This window comes from Sarcophilus harrisii, chromosome 6 (genome assembly GCF_902635505.1).
Source record: "Sarcophilus harrisii chromosome 6, mSarHar1.11, whole genome shotgun sequence".
NCBI classification, from domain to species: Eukaryota; Metazoa; Chordata; class Mammalia; order Dasyuromorphia; family Dasyuridae; genus Sarcophilus; species Sarcophilus harrisii.
Window position 1 is genome coordinate 173,265,667 of NC_045431.1, and position 20,613 is coordinate 173,286,279.

Consider the following 20,613-nt stretch of genomic DNA (forward strand, 5'->3'; position numbering starts at 1 on the left):
ATAGATTAGGACTAAGGTTTTTAATTATTTTTAAGGCAGTTAAGTGGCATAGTGTATAGAGCACTGGGTCTAGAATCAGGAAAACCTGAGTTCAAATCCAGGTTCAGACACTTACTAGTCATGTGACCCTGAGCAAGTCACTTCACCCTGTGTGCTTCAGTTTACTCATCTGTAAAATGATCTGGAAAAATGGATGACAAAGTACTCCAGTATTTTTGCCAAGAAAAATCCCAATGGGAATTGAAAGAGTTCAACACAACTGAAAGAACTGAAAAATACAACAAAAGAAATGAGAACCTGTCCTGATTGATTCTTAAAAGTGTGATGGAGGGGGAACATGCCTGTGGTCATCAGAAAGAATTATTGGTTAGATAAAAGGCAATCCAGCCTGAGCTTCCCTCATGATTTCCTGCAGGAAACCTTTTCTTATTCTTCCCCCTCTAATACCTTCCCCATCTACTCTTTGATGTATATCATTAATTCCATGCTTTCTTCTTCTTTACAATGGGAACTCCTTGGTCTTTGAACCCCCTAGTACTTAGCATAGTTGTTTGTTGACTGACTGATTGATTGACTTTAGGAACAGGGATGAGGAGATTCCTTTTTGCCACCTTTCTCTTGAGAAATGACTTTATGGGTGCAATGTTAACAAGTTACCAAGAACACAGAGGGTTAAGTAGCTTACCTAGGACAACATAGCTACTGTGTGTCAGAGATGGGACTTAAATCCAGGTCTATCCAGGCTCCGTGGCCAGTTCTCCATTCATTATGATGCACTATCTCTCCCATGTGTAGTGGGAATAGTAACAAGACAGAATTTTGTGAATTATGGGGCACAGGGAGGGGAAAGGTGATGGAAGAGATCCTTTTAAGAATAGTGCAAAGCAATGGCCCAAATAACTGGGCACTTTCAAGTCTATGTCTCAGCAATACACCCACTTTTAAAAGAAAAACAGAAGTTCAAATACATGTCAACAAACACCAAACCAACCAGCTTAATTACTCTCAAATGGTAAGAAATAGCAGAAGCAAGCATATGACTTTCCCTCTTGGTGGGAAAAGTCTTACTACAGCAGGTAGACTCAAGTCTTCATGCCAGATGGAGGGGATTTAGAGCATCAGGGATACCTCTCCCACTAGCCGTGCCATGCAGTAGCAAGGAAGGGAATAGAGAGCTCTGGCCACCTTGTGAAGACAGAGGAGCCACATGGAATATCTAGAGATCAGAGAGATGACACTGCTCCACAGAAGTCTCCAGGACTGGACCCCATGCCCTCTCCAGAGATGAACGAGGCTCACAAGAGAAGGAAGGCTTTTTTAATGGAGAGGTGACGGCTCCAAGCCACTTCCCCTCAGCCTGGCTTTAGCTTTATTTGGCTACAATACCAATAGTTTTAAGGGGATGGAAGACTGTCCATTTGCCTTTTGTTTCCCTGTTTACTTTTGGGGGCAGCAGTGAATGGAAAGAGAAATTGGAATCGAAGTCATAGGACATTTGTTCAAACTGTACATGTGCTGCTTACTGGCTATAAGTCACTACCTCCTCATGAGGAGTTAGACAAGATGGTCATTAAGGACCTTCCCAGCTCTAAATCTATGATACTGTGAGAACAAATGGAGCAAAACTCTTTATTTGTATTATTTAACTAGTTAATTTCAGTGTTACTATAGGCTATAAAAAGTCATAAATTCTCAATTTTATATGAATCAAAGATGAGCTAAAGAAATTATACATATATAATATTATTATATTATATATATTTATTAAAATAGAGGAAGGGCCCAGGATTTGGAGGCAGCTAAGCAGCTCAGCGAGTAGAGTTCTGGGCCAAGTCAGAAAGATGTTCGGTTGTTTTTCAGTCATGTCTGACTCTTCCTGACCTCATTTGGGATTTTCTTGGTAAAGATAGTGGAATGATTTGCCATTTCTTTCTCCAGTTCATTGTACAAATAATGAACTGAGCCATACAGGGTTAAGTGACTTGCCCAGGATCACACAACTAGTGTGATGACATTCTAGACACAACTAGTGTCTGAGGCTAAATTTAAGGAAATAAAGATGGCTTCCTGATTCTAAGCCCAGTGTTCTATCCACTGCATCATGAATCCTCAGATATTTTCTAGCTTTGTGAACCCGGGCAGATCACCTAACCTCTGTTTGCCTTAATCCACTGGAATTCCTTGCCAAGAAACCACTCCAGTATCCTTTCCAAGAAAACCTCGAGGACAGTGTTGGTGTGCTATGGTCCATGGGGTCACAAAGAGTTGGATATAACTAATCAGCAAGAGGAAGGGCCACAATTTTTTTTGAACTAAAGGGGGCATCATTAGATATGGTCAATATCAGAATTTTCCTTACTTGACTATGCAAATTTATTAGGAGACTATGTTTTGTAATTGGATGAAATTATTTCTTAGATGAGATTCTCTCTTTTTTTTTTTTTCAATTGTGGGAGAGGGAGATAAGGAGAGAGAGAAAATCAATTATTTTTTTGCAAAATAAGCTTTGATGAAAAAATAAAGCACACTGAGTAGGACACAGTGAGGAAAATGGTGCATTGCTTCACAAAGTTTGGAAACTACTGCCTTTAGGAAGTCAGCCTACACTGAGGAGACCACATAGAGTTGTGAAAGGAGAGCTGATTTCAGTTAAAGGAGAGTATATTTGAGCTTCCCTTCATCCCTACTAGCATATTACTATGATCAAGGTCCTTCCCCTGTATGGGTCTTTGTTTCCCCATCTGAAGAATGAAGAAGTTGGATTATATGATCTTATGATTTCCAGGGTAGGGTCAATCTCCACTTTGAGCTTAACAGGATTTCATAAATCTCAGAATCTCCCTTGTCCTTCCTCTGTCACCAACACAAACAGAAAATCCCTGGGCTTAAGAAACATCTGAAGTCATATGTGCTTTCTGGAATCAGACTTTGAGCCATCTGAGAACCATCTGTCAACCCTTGTCCCAAAGGCAGCTACCAGCTCAGTGCAGGCTGACTCTTCACAGTTTTCATTTAGCAACTGATCCTAGTCCCAAGGAATAGATGACTTCAAAGGGAGCACCGAGCCTCTGGCCCACAATGACAGTGAGCAAGGAGCATGAGGACATCTCTCTGTTTGCTATTCTCTGCAGAAGCTGGTCTGGCCAGATCTGGTAGGATTGACCTGGGACACTTATGGGTACTTAACTGCCTACCTCAGAGGGTTCAGGAAATCAAGCAGTTTTGCAAGCTTGAAAATGGGCCATAATTTCTATTCTCTACACCCTGGGACTAACTCAACCAAATGTGAGAAACTTACCAATAGATGATCAGAGGTTTTAGCCACACAAATTCTCAAAGACTTTCTACTAAGTTGTAAAGAGAATTTATGTTCTATATCAATAGGAAAAAATAGCCAAACTTAGGGAAACACTGATGCTTAAAGTATTGATGTTATTAATTTTTTTAAATGGGTAAGCATGGGTGGATTATGATGCATATCATTAGAAGGACTATTTAAATCAATGAAATAATGGATCCATCATTTACTAGAGTCTTATTGTTTTTACTGTTAATTAGCATATTTTTATCTTATTTGGAGTTTAGACAGAAAGTATCAGGATAGGTCCTTATCTTGATATTATTGTTTTCCACTTAATATTCTGTAAACATTTGTACAGGAAGGTTAAATAACTGATTTCTGTAACTGAATTAAAGTGTTTATTGTGTAAGCTTATTTTCTAGAGCAGAAATTTAAAAATTTTTTATATCATGGGTCCTTTGGGGAGTTCAGTGAAGCTTATGGGTTCCTTCTCAGATTAATGCTTTGTTGCATATTTTCATAATTGAAGGAAGTGTTCAATTTCAAGTAGAGATTAGTGAAAAAAGGTGTCATTTCCTCCATTCCAGTTCAACACCCCTCCCCCCTGAAATCAATCCATAGACAAACTCCCCAATTAAGAACCTCTACTTTAGACATTCTTTGAAACTGTCTTCAAGACAATGTTCACAGCAGACATGATGCCAGCTGCCTTGCACTTTTTCCCAAATGGCTTTAATTACTTCTGTGAGGTATGTGCTACCATCATCAGAGCTTTGTTTTCATCATCATCATTATTGCTGTTTGATGGTATTAATTTGAACTTCCTGTGATTTCACTTTAGTGGAGGGAGAACTCTTAATGAGGAAACTCCCTCCACTAGTGCTGATTGCTGCCTTTCCTGTAATTGACAATTGTAGAGAATTACAACACTGAGAAGTTAAGTAATTTGCCCAAAGTCACCCAATCAGTAGAAGTCAAAGGTAGGACTTCAAGGTCTATTCAATACCTTGAACTATACCTAAAACTATAATGGTAGAACACAGTAAGGTTCCCATCAGTCTTTGCCACTTAATCCTCATGTGATTATAGATAAGTCATTTATTTTTCCTTTCTAATCTCCCATTTCCTTTTATCTAAAATGAAAAATGGGGCTAGTTCCAAACTGGAGAAGCAAGGTAGTGTTATCTACTAAGACAGCATGCTGGACTTGGAGTTACGAAGGACTGAGTTGAAAGCCTGCACCAGACACTTATTAGCTATGTGACTTTGGGCAGGTGACTAAAGTTCAGTGTGTCCTCTGGCTTACTCCTCTGTAGAATGAGAGGTTAGGACTAGATGATCTCAAAGATACTTTAGAGCTCAAAATTTAGGTTGTTATGATTTGATGGGCTTGGTTTTCCTTTTTAACTCTTTACCTTATTGTTCCAGGACAGTATGGAATACTAAGCCTTCTGCCCTTAGATTTCTTTTGTGTGGGGTTCAGGAGCAGAGATGAGAAAGGGACTGTGACTTCAAATTCGTCAATATAAATATCTGATCAGGATAATCAAGGAACTGGCATGCCATCCAATGAGAGATGGAGCTAGCCAACCCCATTATGATTGATAGCTTACTCAACCAGTGACATTGATAGGTAGAGAAACAGCATATTGGAATTTGCATGTCTGGGAATAGCATTGCTGGTGGTATCGATTTGGTTTCAAAAGGAAAGAGGTGGTGTCTAGGGTTGGACATTTATTAGTTCTATGATCTCAGGCACATTACCTCTCTCAACTTCCATTTACTCATCTATAAAATGGGGGTTATGACACTTGTCTATTTACCTATCTCACTGGCTTAAGTAACATAATATTTGTACATTTCTTTATAAACCTTCCTAATAGAATGATTATAGTGACTCATAAAGCTGTGTACAACTTCAGCAATCAGAAAAACAGCAGCTAGAGATGGCATTTACTTCTATTTCTCTGCATTCAGCTGGCTCCAGGTCTTTTTAAAGTCTCGGATTCCTCTCGAGAGCCAAAACATGGTCTGTGAGCAGATGCCAGGGAAACACAAGGACTTTTCTAAGGATCATTTTATACATAGTTGATGAGATGAAAAGCTGAATTGGTCTACTCCAGAGGACATTTGGACTTTTTGCTATTGTGTTCTAAATCAAGAGTTTTTAACCTAGGATCTGTGCACTTAAAAAAAAAAAAAAAAACCTTATAATTGCATTTCAACCTTATTGCATTTCTTTTGCAATCCTATGTGTTTTATTTCATGCATTTAAAAACATGATTCTGAGAATAAGCTTTCCCAGGCTGCCAGAGGAGTCCATGTTATCTATTATGTGGGTTAAGAACCCACTAATCTAGGGAGACTTGGAAACTGTAGATTTTCCTCAGGTTGGGGGACAAGAGTTAGTGCCATCTAATATCCTTAAAGACCCTCCCCACTCTTCAGGCATCTCAGAAACTCCCTAAGCCTGTATCATGGCAATCATCCAACTGGGGTAGGCAGGAAGTTTATAGAACTGGCTTCTTCCCCACCTGGAGCCAATGGAATTGAGTGAATAGGATTCTGCTGCATTTGTGTTTGGAAGGCGTGGGTTTGAATTTCATTCTTGCCACATCCTGCCTAAAAGAGAGCACCTTGGCTTTCTTTTAACTTCCTTGAACTTTGTCTCCTCTATTATAAACTTGAGGGTCTGATCTAGATAACCCCTAAAATCCCTCGAAGATCTAAGTCTAGGATACTGGTACATGGCAATGGCAAAATGTTGGGAAATCTTTTTTTCTCCCTTCACTTCTTCCAAGGGAAAATACTGGATAATTTTCCTCCTCTTTTCACTCCTCCCCACTAATAAAAACCATACAAAGGCTTTTTTTTTTTTTCAGGCTCTTTTCCATGGGCAGAGTATAAAAAGTAAGGGAGTATTTTATGAAAAATTAATCCTTAAGACATAGTAGTTCAGTTACTTTTTGAACTCAGGGACAGGGATGGAAAATGTGCCTTAATTGGCACAAGGAACTCCTAAATGAAGAAAGTTCCTCTACCAATATAAATAACCACCTTAATGCAATTTATAGTTTTATAAAGTGTTATTTAGAAGTAAATTGTCCAGCATCAACAACCACTATGTGTTAGGGGTAAAATCTGAACCCAGGGCTTCTTGGCCCTTCTCTATCCATTATGCAATATTACTTGTCCCCTTATGATCTCAAAAAATGTTTAATTGATGACAAAATGACATTGAGAGGCCTTGGAAAGGAGAGGAAGGAGGAGGGCATTCCATTTTTTTCCTCTAGTAGTATTTGGCCTTTCCAGAAACAACCCCACTGTTTTATCATTTCTTTTCCTCTCATGTCGGTTGGGAACACCTGAAAGTAAGAGGGAAATTCAGGGAAATTTACAGCAGAATCAGAATCTGTCAGTTTCTTTAGTGGGTGGCTAAACCAGAAAGAAGAACAAAGAGTCTTTGGCTGGAAGGTCAAGAATTAACTAAGCCAATCTCCACCAAATGGCCTTTGGTCACCTTTTGAGGCCACCCTGGGAAAGTGAGACCTCATTGGAGTGCTTGGCATTCTTTCAGCAGCAAAATACTCCTAGCACTTTACCTCTTGGAGAAAAAAATATATCCTAATAAATTCAACAACCTCCTTTAAATATTGAATATTTGCTCTCCTGGTGACTCCAATCTAAATGACATCCTTTCCAGGTCCTGAAGCAGCTTTTCTGGCCAAACTCAAACTCAGTTATATATATATATATATATATATATATAAATGGTCACACAGCTAGGAAGTGTTAAGTGTCTAAGGTCAAATTTGAACTCAGGTTTTCCTGATTTCAGGGCTGGTGCTCCATCCACTGTGCAACCTAGCTGCCCCTAAACTCAGCTATCTTAATGAGTCAGCCTCTTGGAAGAAGGCAGCCAGGGCTAAGTAGACTAATTACCAATTTCAAAGCTTTTTAAACAACAAAAAATGATTGTGGCTTTTGGTCCAGAATCCCAGAAACTGAAGCCTGGAAAGGCCTTCTGAGAATCAAATTCCTGTGTCCCCCACAAATACTATCCCCATTTTACTGATGGGCAAAATAAGGTCTAGAGAAATGGAATAACTCCCTTAGATTCACAAAGACTATGTGGAAATTAAACTAGATGGCAGGGGTTTCTGTTAACTCAGTGTGTGAATTGAAGAGATCTGAGGCTGGATCTTATGATAGAGTTATCTATGCTCCATCAGGAAAATAGAATTGTTTCTTTTTCCACTAATATTTCTAAATTTCATTTATATCATTGATTATAGGCTGATTTAATTTAGTAGAGAAACAACATATAGTGTAGAGGAGTTTTCTCTTCTCTAAAATGAAGAGATTGGACCAAATGGTCCCTCAAGTTGCCTCAAAGGTATCTATCAGATTCCATGACCCTTGGGAAGAGTGCCCCGGTTATGGTGACTTGGACCCAGAGGCATAGTGATTAACAATCTGCCATCATTAGCTCCATATCATGGCTCTGTTAAGTCTTTCCTTTCTATATGAGTCCATAGACAGCCTCCTCCTTCTTACACACAACTCAGCCCTAAAGCACTGATGGCCCTTAATTAGCAGGAGATCCACATACATTTGATCAACTGCTCTCCAAGGACTTGGTCTTGAGATATGGCTCCTAGCCATCCCCAAGTTATTTGCTTCTTCCTTTTGAAATTATGGTTAAAGGACAAGGTTGGGCCCCATTCCTGCTAAATCTCAGTCAACAGCACTGACTCACTGATCAGCTGACTTCAAGGAGACTTTTCTTTCTGAACTATCTCCAGAACCCAACCATAGGGAATCTTCAGAGAGAGTGTGAGTTTAATCTGTGTTTCTCCATTACTGACTTACTAAAAAAAAAAAAAAAAAAAAAAAAAAAAAAAAAAAAAAAAAAAAGATGGGTTGTGGGATGGGGCCTCCATCCTGTGGCTATTCCACCAATGCTGCCTTAAAAGCAATAGGCATAATCTGCCAGAGAAAAGGCTGAAGAATCAGACCCATTGTCTTGTAGCAAATTCAGATATTCAGATGTCCGGTTTATTGGTTACGTTCTCATTCTCAGGATAGCAGTGGTAGTATTCAATTTGCTTCTACATAAAAAGGCAAGGAAGTGAGCAAAATGGAAGGGCAGCCTTCTCAAGCTGGAAGGAAAACACCACAGAAGGAACCAAGGACAGAGAAGTTCATGCAAAGGAAAGCAAAATGAGCAAGGTATCTCTAGTAAATGAGTAAAGAAGGAAGGAATCTTTGTAGTGGTCAAGTGAAGAATACAGTCAGTTGCCTGTGACTGGAGGGGAAAGGACAAAAAATCAGAGTGCTAAAGAAGTAGAATGGGACCAGGCAAGTTTCTGGTGAGGTCTCTAGATTCTCCTAGGCAGAATAGCTGAGTTTTCTCTTGAGTTTTCAGAAGCAGTTTATCATTTTCTGCTTTAATGTCAACTGATTTCCATTTTTACTCTGGATTGTCTGTTGCTGGCCAGAGAATTTAGGGGCTTACAGTAGGTATAAGAAAGGTCTTCAGTGTGTTAGCAATCCATTCACTACCTCCAGGTCAAAGGGAGGATGGCATAGCATGTGACCAACCTTGGTCAACTTGCCTGGCTCCTTCTGGTCCATCCAAGAGGAGTAAGAGAGAGACTGTGCAAGAGTACAATAGGAGAGAACAGTGGAAGAAGCCAATGGTCAGAAAGGAAAAGGAGTCTAGTGGTTGCCCAGAAATGGCCGTGCTCATTGCATCCTCTCCTTGTGTGGCCTCCAAACACATTCATACCTATGGATACAGGGATCCTTCATGTGGTACAGCCACCTCTCCAACCTCACTCCTGCTACCTTTGGTTCCCACTGACAATGACCAGACTCCCCTCCCCCCCAATAGAATTAGATCTGTGCAGTCTTTTTGCACAAATCCATCCCTGTCTTCTGTTCCCTGCCTTAATAAAATACATGGATGTGCCCATGGCCAGTGGCACTGGTAGAGTACACCGTGTAAGCAAAAGAAGACAAAAAGAGGGGGAAAAGAAAAAGCAATTTCTGGTGGGTTTGTGAATTTCTCTTTCACACTTGACCTTGAACTTCATCAAGAGCCCTGATTTCTGGCCTTTCTCCCTCTACTTTCTCTCTGTGCCAAATGTAGCCCAGTGGCCAGAGCCCTGAGGAGAGCAAGGCAAGGCGGGGCAGAGCAGATGGACCTTCTGACTGAAGTTTAGAGAGAGCTGACAGTGATAAGAATCACACTCTTCCAGAGTTTAAGAAACACAAAGCTGGACTCTTAACACTAATTTGTTATAATAGGAAGCTATTTTTAGCACTTCTTGCTGTAGTAAGGGAAACTTGGCAACTACACCTCAGGTGAGCTCCTCCTCAGCCAGACCCTGCTCTGCCCTCCCCTCTTCCTGCCTTCTTTTTTTCCAAAAAGAATTTGTCTTTTTAAAAATGCCATATTTTGTGTTGCTCCCCCAAGGGCCACCATTGTGGCCATCATCCCTCCAACTCACATTCAGAGGATCATAGGATCACAAATTTAAAATTGGAAAGGTTGACCTAGACCAATCCCCTTCATTTTTCAAATTGAGGCCCAGAGAGCTTAAGTGACTTGCCCAGGCAAGAAGGTGCCAGAGGCATGATTTGAACCCAAGTCTTGTCTCCAGGTCTATGGTATGCTATGGTATGACCTATGACAACCAGGTGACTGAGGGGTCCAAATGAGATCGGAGCTGCTTGTGTATAGGGATTCAACATTCCCTTACTACAGCATCAGAAGTAAAGCCCTTTTTTTTCCCTTTTTTTTTTTTTTTTTTTTTTTTTTTTTTTTTTTTTAAAGCATGTTAGGTTTTCCTTGTATCCAAACCCATTCCCCCGAAAGGGCAGAGACATCACGTTAAAGAAAGGCCATGTCCTAATTCTTAATAAGATATCACACACTTTCTCTGGACTAAAGCATAAAATCTATGAGTCCTGCTTACTTAGCAGAATGGCTTCTGTCTACTGGGGCTCTCATGGATTCGAGGTGTATAAAAGGAAAAATGTGCCTCAGATCAATGCTGTGTCCATCTTTGACTCATTTAAAATTGGTAAACACTTTGGACACAGCTGTGAGCTGGCCCATCTGGTGTGATTAAATACACTAAGGACTCTGCAGGGCACATGGAGTGCCCGAGCACACTGCAAACGAACCCTTGCGAGCCAATTGGCCGCTTGGCGATTACTCTTCTGCCATATGGTTTCCACAAGATGGTTTCCACACCTGAACTGTGATGCCGCTTTTCTTGGCTGAAAACTTGGGCCTCGGAGCCACAAAGTAAGTTGCAGGGGCGGAATCGGGCTTGGGAGAGGTGGGTAGGCCTATGGGCACCGGGGATGGGCTAACTGGTGTGGCAGCAGCCTCCGAATGGAAGATAGGTTGAGAACTGTAGGCTGGCACAGAGCACACTGAGGAAGCTCGGAAGGTGGTGGGTGAGCTAGCATTGACCGGCTGTGAGGAAGGAGAAGTCGGCTTCAAGACTGGGACTGGACCATGCTTGGCCAGTGGCTTTGGGACAAGGCCGTCCTTGGCGTCTGGAGGTTGGAAAGTAAAGAGAGACGCATTGAGCTGATACGGTTGGTGTTTCATGACATCTAAAGCATTGAGAGGCTTCTTCCCCTTTTTCTTGGTTGGTTTGGAGGCCGCTGGAGCTCCAGACTGTTGCTTGATTGCAGCTGGAGGGTAGGCCGGAGAGTGGATTGGATTGTAAGCGACGGGTGGAGGGGCTCGAACATTGGAGGAATATTTCCAAGAAGCTGGTAAAGATGGAGTGGGAGACTGAGCCCGCGCCATGTGGGCCTGTACTTTTTCTGAGTCTACCACGTACTTCTCCATCCGAGACTGCCTCTTAGCAAAGAGCTGGGCCCCTTTGCCGCTCATTTGTGGCAATTCGCTGGATGGTCCCGTCCCAGAGACTGGCGCAGCGTTTCCTGCAGGCGTCACCTTAGGTGCGTAGTTGACACTGGCCACCGCTGCTTGAGGTCCTTTGAAGGGACCCGCCACATTCGGAGTGCTTGGGGGCTGGTAAGTGGTCGAAGCAGGTCGAGCTATTTTAATGGCAGATGCGACGATTCCCTGGGCCTGGTTTGAGACAGGGAATGCGGGAGGTTGGCTAGGAGCTGCGGTCGACGGAGACCAGACGGGGGAGATGGGAGTGACTGGCTGAGAGGGGGAGGGTTTGGCCGACGGTTTGGGGGCGACGGGAGGTGGGGTCTTCTGCTTCGAAAAGTGGCCTTGCATGAAATTGCAAGCCTCTGCTCCAAGGCTGAGGTAGTCTTCTTCGGGTCCCGACTCAAACCCGGCCCCGGTGCCTTTCTTGCCCTCTGCGTTTTGCACAAGTGACAGCAGTTCAGGGTTAGGGCTGACCTTGGGCGCCTCTTTGAAGGTAAACATGGGCTTCGAGGTGCCCCTCCGCCTGGCCTCCTGCAATATGCCCGTTCTCTTGGCTGGAACGGCAATTCTCTCATCCCGGGAAGCGATCTGTTCGGTTGGCTCGTAGAAAGCCTGCTGGGCCCACGGGGCTGGCTGGGGCCATGGAGGTGGTTGGGCCGGGGCAGCTAAGGGGCTGGTCGCCTCTCTGGACAATACTTCCGGAGGAGGGGTGACTGCGGAGTAAGGGGGCGGAGCAGGAAAATCATACAGAGGACTTGCTAGGTTTCTGGTTGGGGAAAATGGCACGGCCGTCTGGTTTATTGACCCTGGGAAGGGCTTAGCCGTCCTGTTGGAGGAGGTCAATCTGTGGGCCTCTGGCAGCTCCGGGGCTCCACTGAAACCATTCTGTTGAGCTATGTGGCCTCCTTCAAGGTAGCTTTTACACAAGTTGCTCTGCATCCTCACGCTTTCTTCTTCTCTCCTCTGGTAGGAAGTGACTGTTCTCAGCCCATCTGCTTGGCCATCCTCGAATTCCCGGCGGGCCACTCCCTCTGCCTTCATCTCCTCTTGCTGAGCGGTGATCTGGTCCATCCTCTCCCTCCTCTTGGCAAACATGAGGACGCCCTTCCCGGAGCTGTCTGGCAACATCTGCATCTTGTCTCCACTTTTCAGCTTCTTCTCAGCGTCTACCGGGCCAGAGTCCCAGGCTGAGGTCCGCACCGGGGCTTCTTCGTCGTCAGCGTCCGAGACGATCTCTTCATCCACCTCCGACTCGCTCGTGAACTTGACTTCCACAACCCCGTCTTTTTCGCTTTCTTCTTCGGTGTCTGCTTCCCGCTGAAGCTCCCCGGTGCCGTAACTGACCAAGGTATACTTCTTCGCCCTCCGGCGGCGTTTCTTAAACATCAAAACCCCCTTGGAGTTGGGGTTGAGCGCATTTGTAAGGAGGAGGGCAATGCTCTTACACTTGGACTTGGCTTCTTTCACCTGTTTCTCGGACAAGCTTTCGCTCCTCCTGAACCCTGGAAGAGAAGGACAGAGAGCGTTATGGAAATGCCCGAGGTCAAGGGAACGAAATCTGCCCTGAGTCCCTGGAGGCGAGGGCTCCTTCTCAGTTACAAGACAATGCTGCTCCTCCCTCGGAAAGCTCCACCTGGACCGCGAGGAAGGTAAAAGATCGGGAGTCTGGCTTGGTTACTTATTTGTTACAAAAAGGAGGCAAGTCGGCCAGTACTAATATGGACACAAAAAAAAGGAAAAAGAAAAGAGCAGCAAAACAAAACATGTAAAAAAAAAAAATGCAGAGAAGGAAACAAAAAGTTCATAAGAGAACAAACAGGGCAATCTTGTTACTTACAGTCTTGCTACTTACTGCCTTGTTAAATTTTATAGAACCATAACAAAAGAAACTATATAACAATGGTTGCTGGTTTCATGTACAATTCTTTTTCCTTCCTTAAATGTGTTTATTGTGTGATACATCAATGCAACTTGCAACATGTGAAAATACTTGATTACATCAACTATGAAAGACTTGGTTCTTTTCAGCAGTTCTGCGATTCAAGGGAGTGATTCCAACAGACTGGGCAGAAAACGCCATCCGGAAAGAACTAAGGAGATTAAAATTAAATCAACACATGCTATTGTCATTTTTTTTTTCTGTTGTTTTCTCTCTCCCCTGGTTTTCCCCTCTTGTTCTGATTTTTCTCTCCAACATCATTCATAAAGCAAATTAATCTTTATTACTTGGTTTCAACTTTTATTTAAGTCTATTAATTAAATGTATTGATTGATTAAATTTTATGAAGATTAAAATATAGATATCAATTTAATAAATTAATATTTATTCAAATAAATTTACTAAAGAAAAAAACAAAAAGAAAATACTTGATCACAATATTAGAGGAAATGAAAGAAAATTCATTTTATAACAGTGACTTAATCAGCACAAGTACCACAATACAATTCCTGAACATTAACAATAGCTAATAAAGGAAAGAGAGATGGTCTAACTCCTCACTGATTAATTACTGATTGATATGACAAAGTATTAGGGTGAGCAATTTAGTATAATCCTGGTTTCCTAATCGTATTATTTGGGAAGAGACAATTCTGCAGATGTAAACAGAATTGGATGCAAATGAAACATTTGGTTAGTTTCATTTACTTTAGCCAATCTAGATAGACCTATGGGAAACAGAAAACCTAAAAATAGCTATATCTTCTCCTTTCAAGGCAACCCTCAGTGAAGATTCAATCTTTCCCATGTAACTGATTCTACTGCATTTATGTAAACACAGTCACATTTAGCATTATACATTTATTTTTAAAATAACAAAACAAAAAGTAATATTAAATAATTGATAAAACAGTCATTTCTCTTCAGGGCAGACTGACTACATAGATTTCATCCTGTTTTGTGCTTCAGGATAAAATCGTTCTGAATATTTTCATTTCATCGAGCCTCAAATATTCTGAATGGTAACTACACTATTCTCACTTTACTCCAATACAAATATAAATAATTTCACTAAGTGTTTTGGGATACCTAGTATAAGTAGCCAAAGCATTATATTTGGTTGAAATATTTATATCTGTTGATAATTATTGTCAAAACAAAAACAATTTTAAAAAGAAGTAATCCCAAGTTTAGGAGCAACAAAGGCATTAAATGTTGGGACTCATTAATCAATTTAGATTTATATTTTACAAGGAATGAGAGTTGGCTTTACAAACTTTAAGGTGATTTATAAATGCTAACTATTATTATTGCTGTTATTTAATAACTCACAGACTTGTTGCGACAGCAGAGTGCTGAAATCTCAGATCCTTCCTCATAGAAGCATCATAAATCTGGCAAAGGTGATATATAGTGGTGATCTTGGTGTCAAGAAGACCTAAGTCTCAGCACTTAACACATCTTGCACATAGTAGGGGCTTCATAAATATTGATTGACTAAATAATTTACATGAATTATCTCCTTTGAACCTCACAATAGCCTCATGAAGTAGGGATGGTGATATTATTGATTGTGTACTGAATGATTTTAGGCCAGTCTCAGACACTGGCTGTGTTCCCCCAAGAGTAAGTCCTTTTATCTTATCTACATTTCAATTTCCATCTGTAAAATAGCCAAAATGAGTAGCACCATCCTTAAAGACTTTGTTGGCCAGGAATGATACTAAGGGCTGCAGATAAAAGTACTGGATCAAATCAAATAATGAAGAAACATCATTTGTTATTGTTTATATGATACATAAAGCATGGGGATAGCTAGATAATATAGTGGATAGAGGGCCAGACCTGGAGATAAGGAGACTCATCTTCATCAGTTCAAATCCTACTTGAGACACTTATAAGCTATATGACCTTGGACAAGTCACCTAACCTGTTTGCCTCAGTTTCCTCATCTTTAAAAAGAGCTAAAGAAGGAAATGGTGAACCATTCCAATATCTCTGCCAAGAAAGCAAACAAACAAAAGGGTCATAAAAAGTCAGACAACACTGTGTGGCTCAAAGGAATTAACATATACAAAGGGTTCTGCAAACCTTAAAAAGTGATGTATAACCACTTATTATTGTTGTTATTTTATGAATTATAGACTGGTTGCGATCTGTCTCAGCTAGAGCGTGGAAATCTTAGAGCCTTCCTCATAGAGGTATCACAGATTTGTAACCACAGAGAACCTTAAAAGCTATTAGGCCTTATACTCTCAAATAAATGAGGGGGGAAAAGGCCAGAGAAAGTAATATAGCCTGATGAAAGTTAACATAAATAGTAAATGACAGGATTTGAACCCAGGACTTCAGATGCCAAATCCATGACTCTGCTTGACTTATTTGTAAACCATAATAATAACTGATGTGAATTATCTTCTTTGAACTTCACAATAGCCTCATGAGGTAGATATGGTGATATTATGTCAATTTTCAAGCTGAGAGGGGATAACGGAGTTAAGTGATTTCCTAAAGCTCCTAAAATCAAAGGCAGGATTTCAATCCACATCTTCCTGTTGCTAGTACCACACTTTCACACACAGATATTTAAATTTCCTCACACTACACTTCCTAAATGTCTTTCAAATGAAGATTTTTAAGCAGATTTCAGTATCAAAACTGCCCTCACATAACTCATAGAAAGAGCCCTGATCTACAAGACCTGAATTCAAATCCCAGATTGGCTATTTCTTATCTGTGTAACTTTAAACACGACACTTTAAAATCTACCTTTACTTTCTTAATAGTGAAATAGATTCAATCAAGGATTGTCCACCTGTTCAATGCCACAGACCCCTTTGGCTATCAGATGAAGCCTATGGGTCCCTTCTCAGAAAAATGTTTTTAAATGTATAAAATGATATTACAAATTCTATTGAAATGCAGTAATCAAAGCATTACAAACAAACAAACAAGTTTAAAGATCCCAGGTTAAGAACTTCTGTATTAAACAACATCTAAAGTCCTTGCCAGTTTCAAAATATCTGAGCATATAAATCTCCATTCTTTTCTACCTCCAAATCTAGGAGCTAGAATTTCATTTTTGTTGTAACCATTTCCAAAGTCACTAAAGCAACTACTAACTCAGCATCCTTAAAGCAGATAACATCAATTTGTTTAAGAAAGTTTGGCCCCAGATGGTTACAGACCAATCCAACAACCACTAATTGGTTAATTAATTTGCAAATCTTAGGGTTTCACTGATTCTGGCTATGAGGGCAGTTCAGCATCTCTGCAAATTAAAAGTCTGGGAGGGTAGCACAAAATACTGAATGTATAGTTAAGTTTCTTAAGCAACTTACTCTGGGTCTCAGACCAAAAATGTATCAAAGACCAAAAAAATCAATCAAAAATTGAATCCAGATTTTTCTGATTCAGAGGCATCTCTCTATCTGTTCTATCCACAATATCAAGATGCCTCCTGATACATAAACTAATGTTACTTATCTACATAAATTTTAGCTTATATTTCAATTACTCCTTCAACTCTAACAAAAGTAAATTTTAGCTATAAAAAATTTTATAAGGCATACAAATGATTGTGATTTTAAAATTCTATTGGGATATAGCGCTTCGATATTTCAAAATTTGGAAACCTAAACTACTTTTCTCAAAGTTTCTTTTGTTAGATATCAATTACTGGTATTGACAAAATGATTTAGCAACAGTTTGATTTCTTACCTCATTTGTTTAATTCTTTTTTAGGGATCTAATAAGTATTTTTCATAAACTAGAAAGAAATTAAAATGATTTTAAATTTCCACAAAAGAGGTATTACTTTTGAAAAGTCAAAGAAAAATTGTACTTAGCTCTCACCAGGAATAGAAGGAACATGCCAGACAGACCTAAGAGCTTACCAGAAATAATTCTGTCATTATGACACAATGATTTTACAAAATCAAGTTGCTGAGATTCTCTAGTGTTCCCATTTTATGAAGGGAGAGAGAAGCTGGGAAGGCTGAGCTCATGCAGGATTCCTGTCTCCGGTCTTGTGGAAACTGGAGCCCTAGTTGCCCAGTTGTTACGTTCTTGGGTGCCAAAATTTAAAGCATGTGAACTCCTCTCTGACGCCCCTTTAATGCATTATAAATGGGCTGATTACATATAGACGCTTACAGCACAAGCCACAGCCGGCTCCACATGCCACTGAGGACACAGGTGGCTCTGCTAAAAATATGCCATGGAAGGCATTAAAATTGGGTACTGGGATTGGCTACCACCATCCCTGATTCCAGACCCTTTGAAGACAGTCCTCAAATCTCTTATCAAGATTCTTGACAGAATCCACAAAGGAAGTCTCAAGAATAGTCATGGACCATCTCCTCCCCAACCCCCTTTCACAGGGAAAGTACTGAAATTTGTCTTGCCTTTTCTACCCTTCTTCCTGAGAATCCCCTTTCTTTCACTATCCAGCCTGAGATGTCATCATATTCCCCATTGAGCACCCCTACCTCCTGGGCTGAAAGTCTGACCTCTGTGTCAAGGGAGTAGACCAACCAGCCAGGGCACTGTGCAGTCTCATGCAGAATCACTGAGCTGCTGGGATCAAGTATCCCACATGCTGGTGTCTGTCAAACAGACTTCTGCAAGCATCATCAAGCTGCAAACTTTCTCTCTCTGTGTCTCTCTCTCTGTCTCTTTCTCTGTGTCTCTCTTTGTGTCTCTCTCTCTGTCTCTTTCTCTATGTCTCTCTTTCTGTCTCTCTGTCTCTGTCTTTCTCTGTCTCTGTCTCTCTCTGTCTCTGTCTCTCTGTCTCTCTCTGTCTCTCCTCACTTTTTCTATGTTTCACTCTTTCTGCTTCACTCTCTCTGTTTCTTTCTTTCTCCTTTAAATCTGAAGCTTCTTTTTAATGTCCTTATTATAGCCTGACTCTGAAAGATACCCTAGCAATAGCAACAGCAGCAGAATCAGTGGCTTTGAGCACTTAAACTCAATTTGGCGATTTCAAATATGTTTCTGGGCTGTCTTAACAGTAACAGTTCATTTTTTGGAATTTGAAAACAAAACCCAAGTGGATAATCCTTCTCTCTGGTAAGGGAACAGAGAAGCAAGCAAGCAAGATACTTTCTACTCTGCTAACTGAGTCTCATCTCTGTTCCAAGGGGCTGACACTGTTGGCCCTTGGTACCTGCCTACAGGGAGAGTGAAAAGGATCGCCAAAAAGCAGAGAGAGTAAGTTGACAATCCGGGAGAAATCCTCCTGAAAAACAGAAATGGAGTGGCGCGGGAAAGGAGAAGTATTAAGGTGATGAGCCAGGTGAAATAGCCCCTTGTGAAGGAAGGCCAGAGCAGGGTGCAGGAGGTACTTACGGGCGTGCCGAGCTCGGTGCTTGTGGGGCCGTCGGTGATCCCTTTCTGAGATCTGCTGATCTTCTCCCTGCTCAATGCCTTCCGAGGAGATCGGAAAGGAGACCACAGAAGGAGGTGCTTCAGCCCGCCCTCCTTCCACTTGAAAATCACCACACCCCTTTCTTCCTGCCCAGTTGGACCCTTCTGCCTTCTCTCTGTCGTAGGAGTAACTGATGATGACTTCAGCTCTGGAGAGATGAGGGGCTCCTGCCTCTCTCCCCTGGGTGCCTTGTAACTCTCTGCCACTAGAGAGCTGAATTAGCTTGTCTCTGGGCCTCTGACCGGAATCCTCTTTCTCATCAGAGAAGGCAGACGTTCCTTGGCCAAACCCTCCCTGCAACTGGTTAGGGTAGGGGTCAGGGGAGGGATGGTTTTCAGCTCCTCCTGGAACAGTCCCCACCAAAGCCCCAGGGTCCTTGTGTCTGTCAGGTGAGAGGGACAATTGCAATTCCACCACAGCTCCCAGCCTGCCTTCTTCTGTCTCCCCCAAGGCTATTGGCTCAGCCCAGGGTCTTCTCAGAGGGTTCGAAACTATTTGGGAGCTTGGCTTGGTTTCTCCTGAAAAATCAGGGTTGCTTTCATCTTTCTGGCCAGGAAATGCCCTCTGGGATTGGGTGCAGTGGGGCCAAATATGTAGACTGGTACTCTCCACATGGTCCTCATGTACAAGGTGGTCATGATCTTTGTTTTCAGTTTCAGGGATATAGGTCTCATTTATTCCACTTGATGGTCTGCACATAAAAGATAATTCCAGACAGTTAAATTCATGGGTGTTTGTTTGAGGGGCTAGCCAAAGAATTTCTGACACTTTTATGAGGGCTGACAAATGTAGTACAAGGTCAGTCTGTTTCTGCCTAAATGTTTACAGCAGTGACTGGGAGGAATGAGGTTGGTGGTATGTCCCCTTTCCCTCCACCCCCTTGAGAGATAGCATGCTGTAGTGGACAACTTGAGCACAAATACTACTTCAGACTCTTACTATCAGTGTGATCCTAGGTAAGTCATTTAAGCTCTCTAAACTTAGTTTCTTCATCTGTAAAGTGAGTGGGCTGAACACAAGGACCTCTAAGATTCCTTCCACTATATGATTGATGATCTTAGTTGGCCCTATAGCAAAAGAGACACCCTCCTTAACACTTTGATTTCCAGTATCCATCTTGAATTTGTCTCCAAGAACTGGGGGAGGGATGTCAGAACCATCTCTTAGATCCACATATTTGGCATGAAGCCACTAACCCATCTGGATGAGGGGTTAACAGTGTTTTTCAGTTTCCATCCAGATGTTTGATGTCACATAAACAAAACTCAGCTCTTCCCAGACTGGGCCAAGAGCTCCCAGATAAAAGGGATCTAATAACCTTTTTGGATGGAATGAAATTGAAAGCAATATCTCTGACCACAGGGAATATTTGGTCTTGAGAATAAATATCCTTTTCCACGCTGCTTGATTTGTGAGATCATGGAGATATTTATGATTGGAATTTGGTTGCCTCTCCCACTGAAGCGGGTTGACCAGCTCATTTACATTTTTGATCACATCTTCTCTTTGGGAATTCCCTAGAAGAAAAGACATTTGAATAGCTCATGCTCAGAGGACCAAGTTTCTTATTCCAGTTTTTTGCCTCTGTCCCTCTCATTCTTTTTGGATTCTATACCTTTTGTTCTTACTAATAAGGAAGTGTAGGTTAAAAGTTGTTTAAAACAAACAAAAACTTTCTCAAGTTCTAATTGTAAAAAAAAAAAGCTACTATATGAATTTGGATTTTTCAGTTGCTAATGAATTTCTTTTTTGCTCCTTTCCTATCTCAGTCATACAAAGGAGTATTGAAGTGAATCTCTCCCAATATTGGGAGAGTAATAACAATGTTATATAAATGTTAGCTATTATTTTTGTATGCTTTATGAACTTTTATGAACCTTTTGACCTTCGCAAGTATTATTATCCCTATTTTATACTTGAGGAAACTGAGGCAGACAGTTATTAAATAAACTAGCAAAATAGGCTGGCATCTTCTGTCATTCATAGCTGTAGAGAATTGCCTCAAGCCTGAA

The 20,613-nt window shown here is 41.3% G+C and overlaps 1 protein-coding gene across 1 annotated transcript in view; it reads right to left on the reverse strand.

The window, feature by feature from the left end:
• Positions 1 to 20,613, reverse strand: part of SYNPO2 (synaptopodin 2) — a 208,594-nt gene that overhangs the window by 19,280 nt on the left and 168,701 nt on the right. The window contains exons 3-4 of the mRNA XM_003772778.3: positions 18,523 to 19,292; positions 10,566 to 12,736 (exon numbers count right to left, since the gene is read on the reverse strand). Of these exons, the coding sequence (XP_003772826.2) occupies positions 10,566 to 12,736; positions 18,523 to 19,292 (2,941 nt within the window). The remainder of the gene's footprint in view (positions 1 to 10,565; positions 12,737 to 18,522; positions 19,293 to 20,613) is intronic.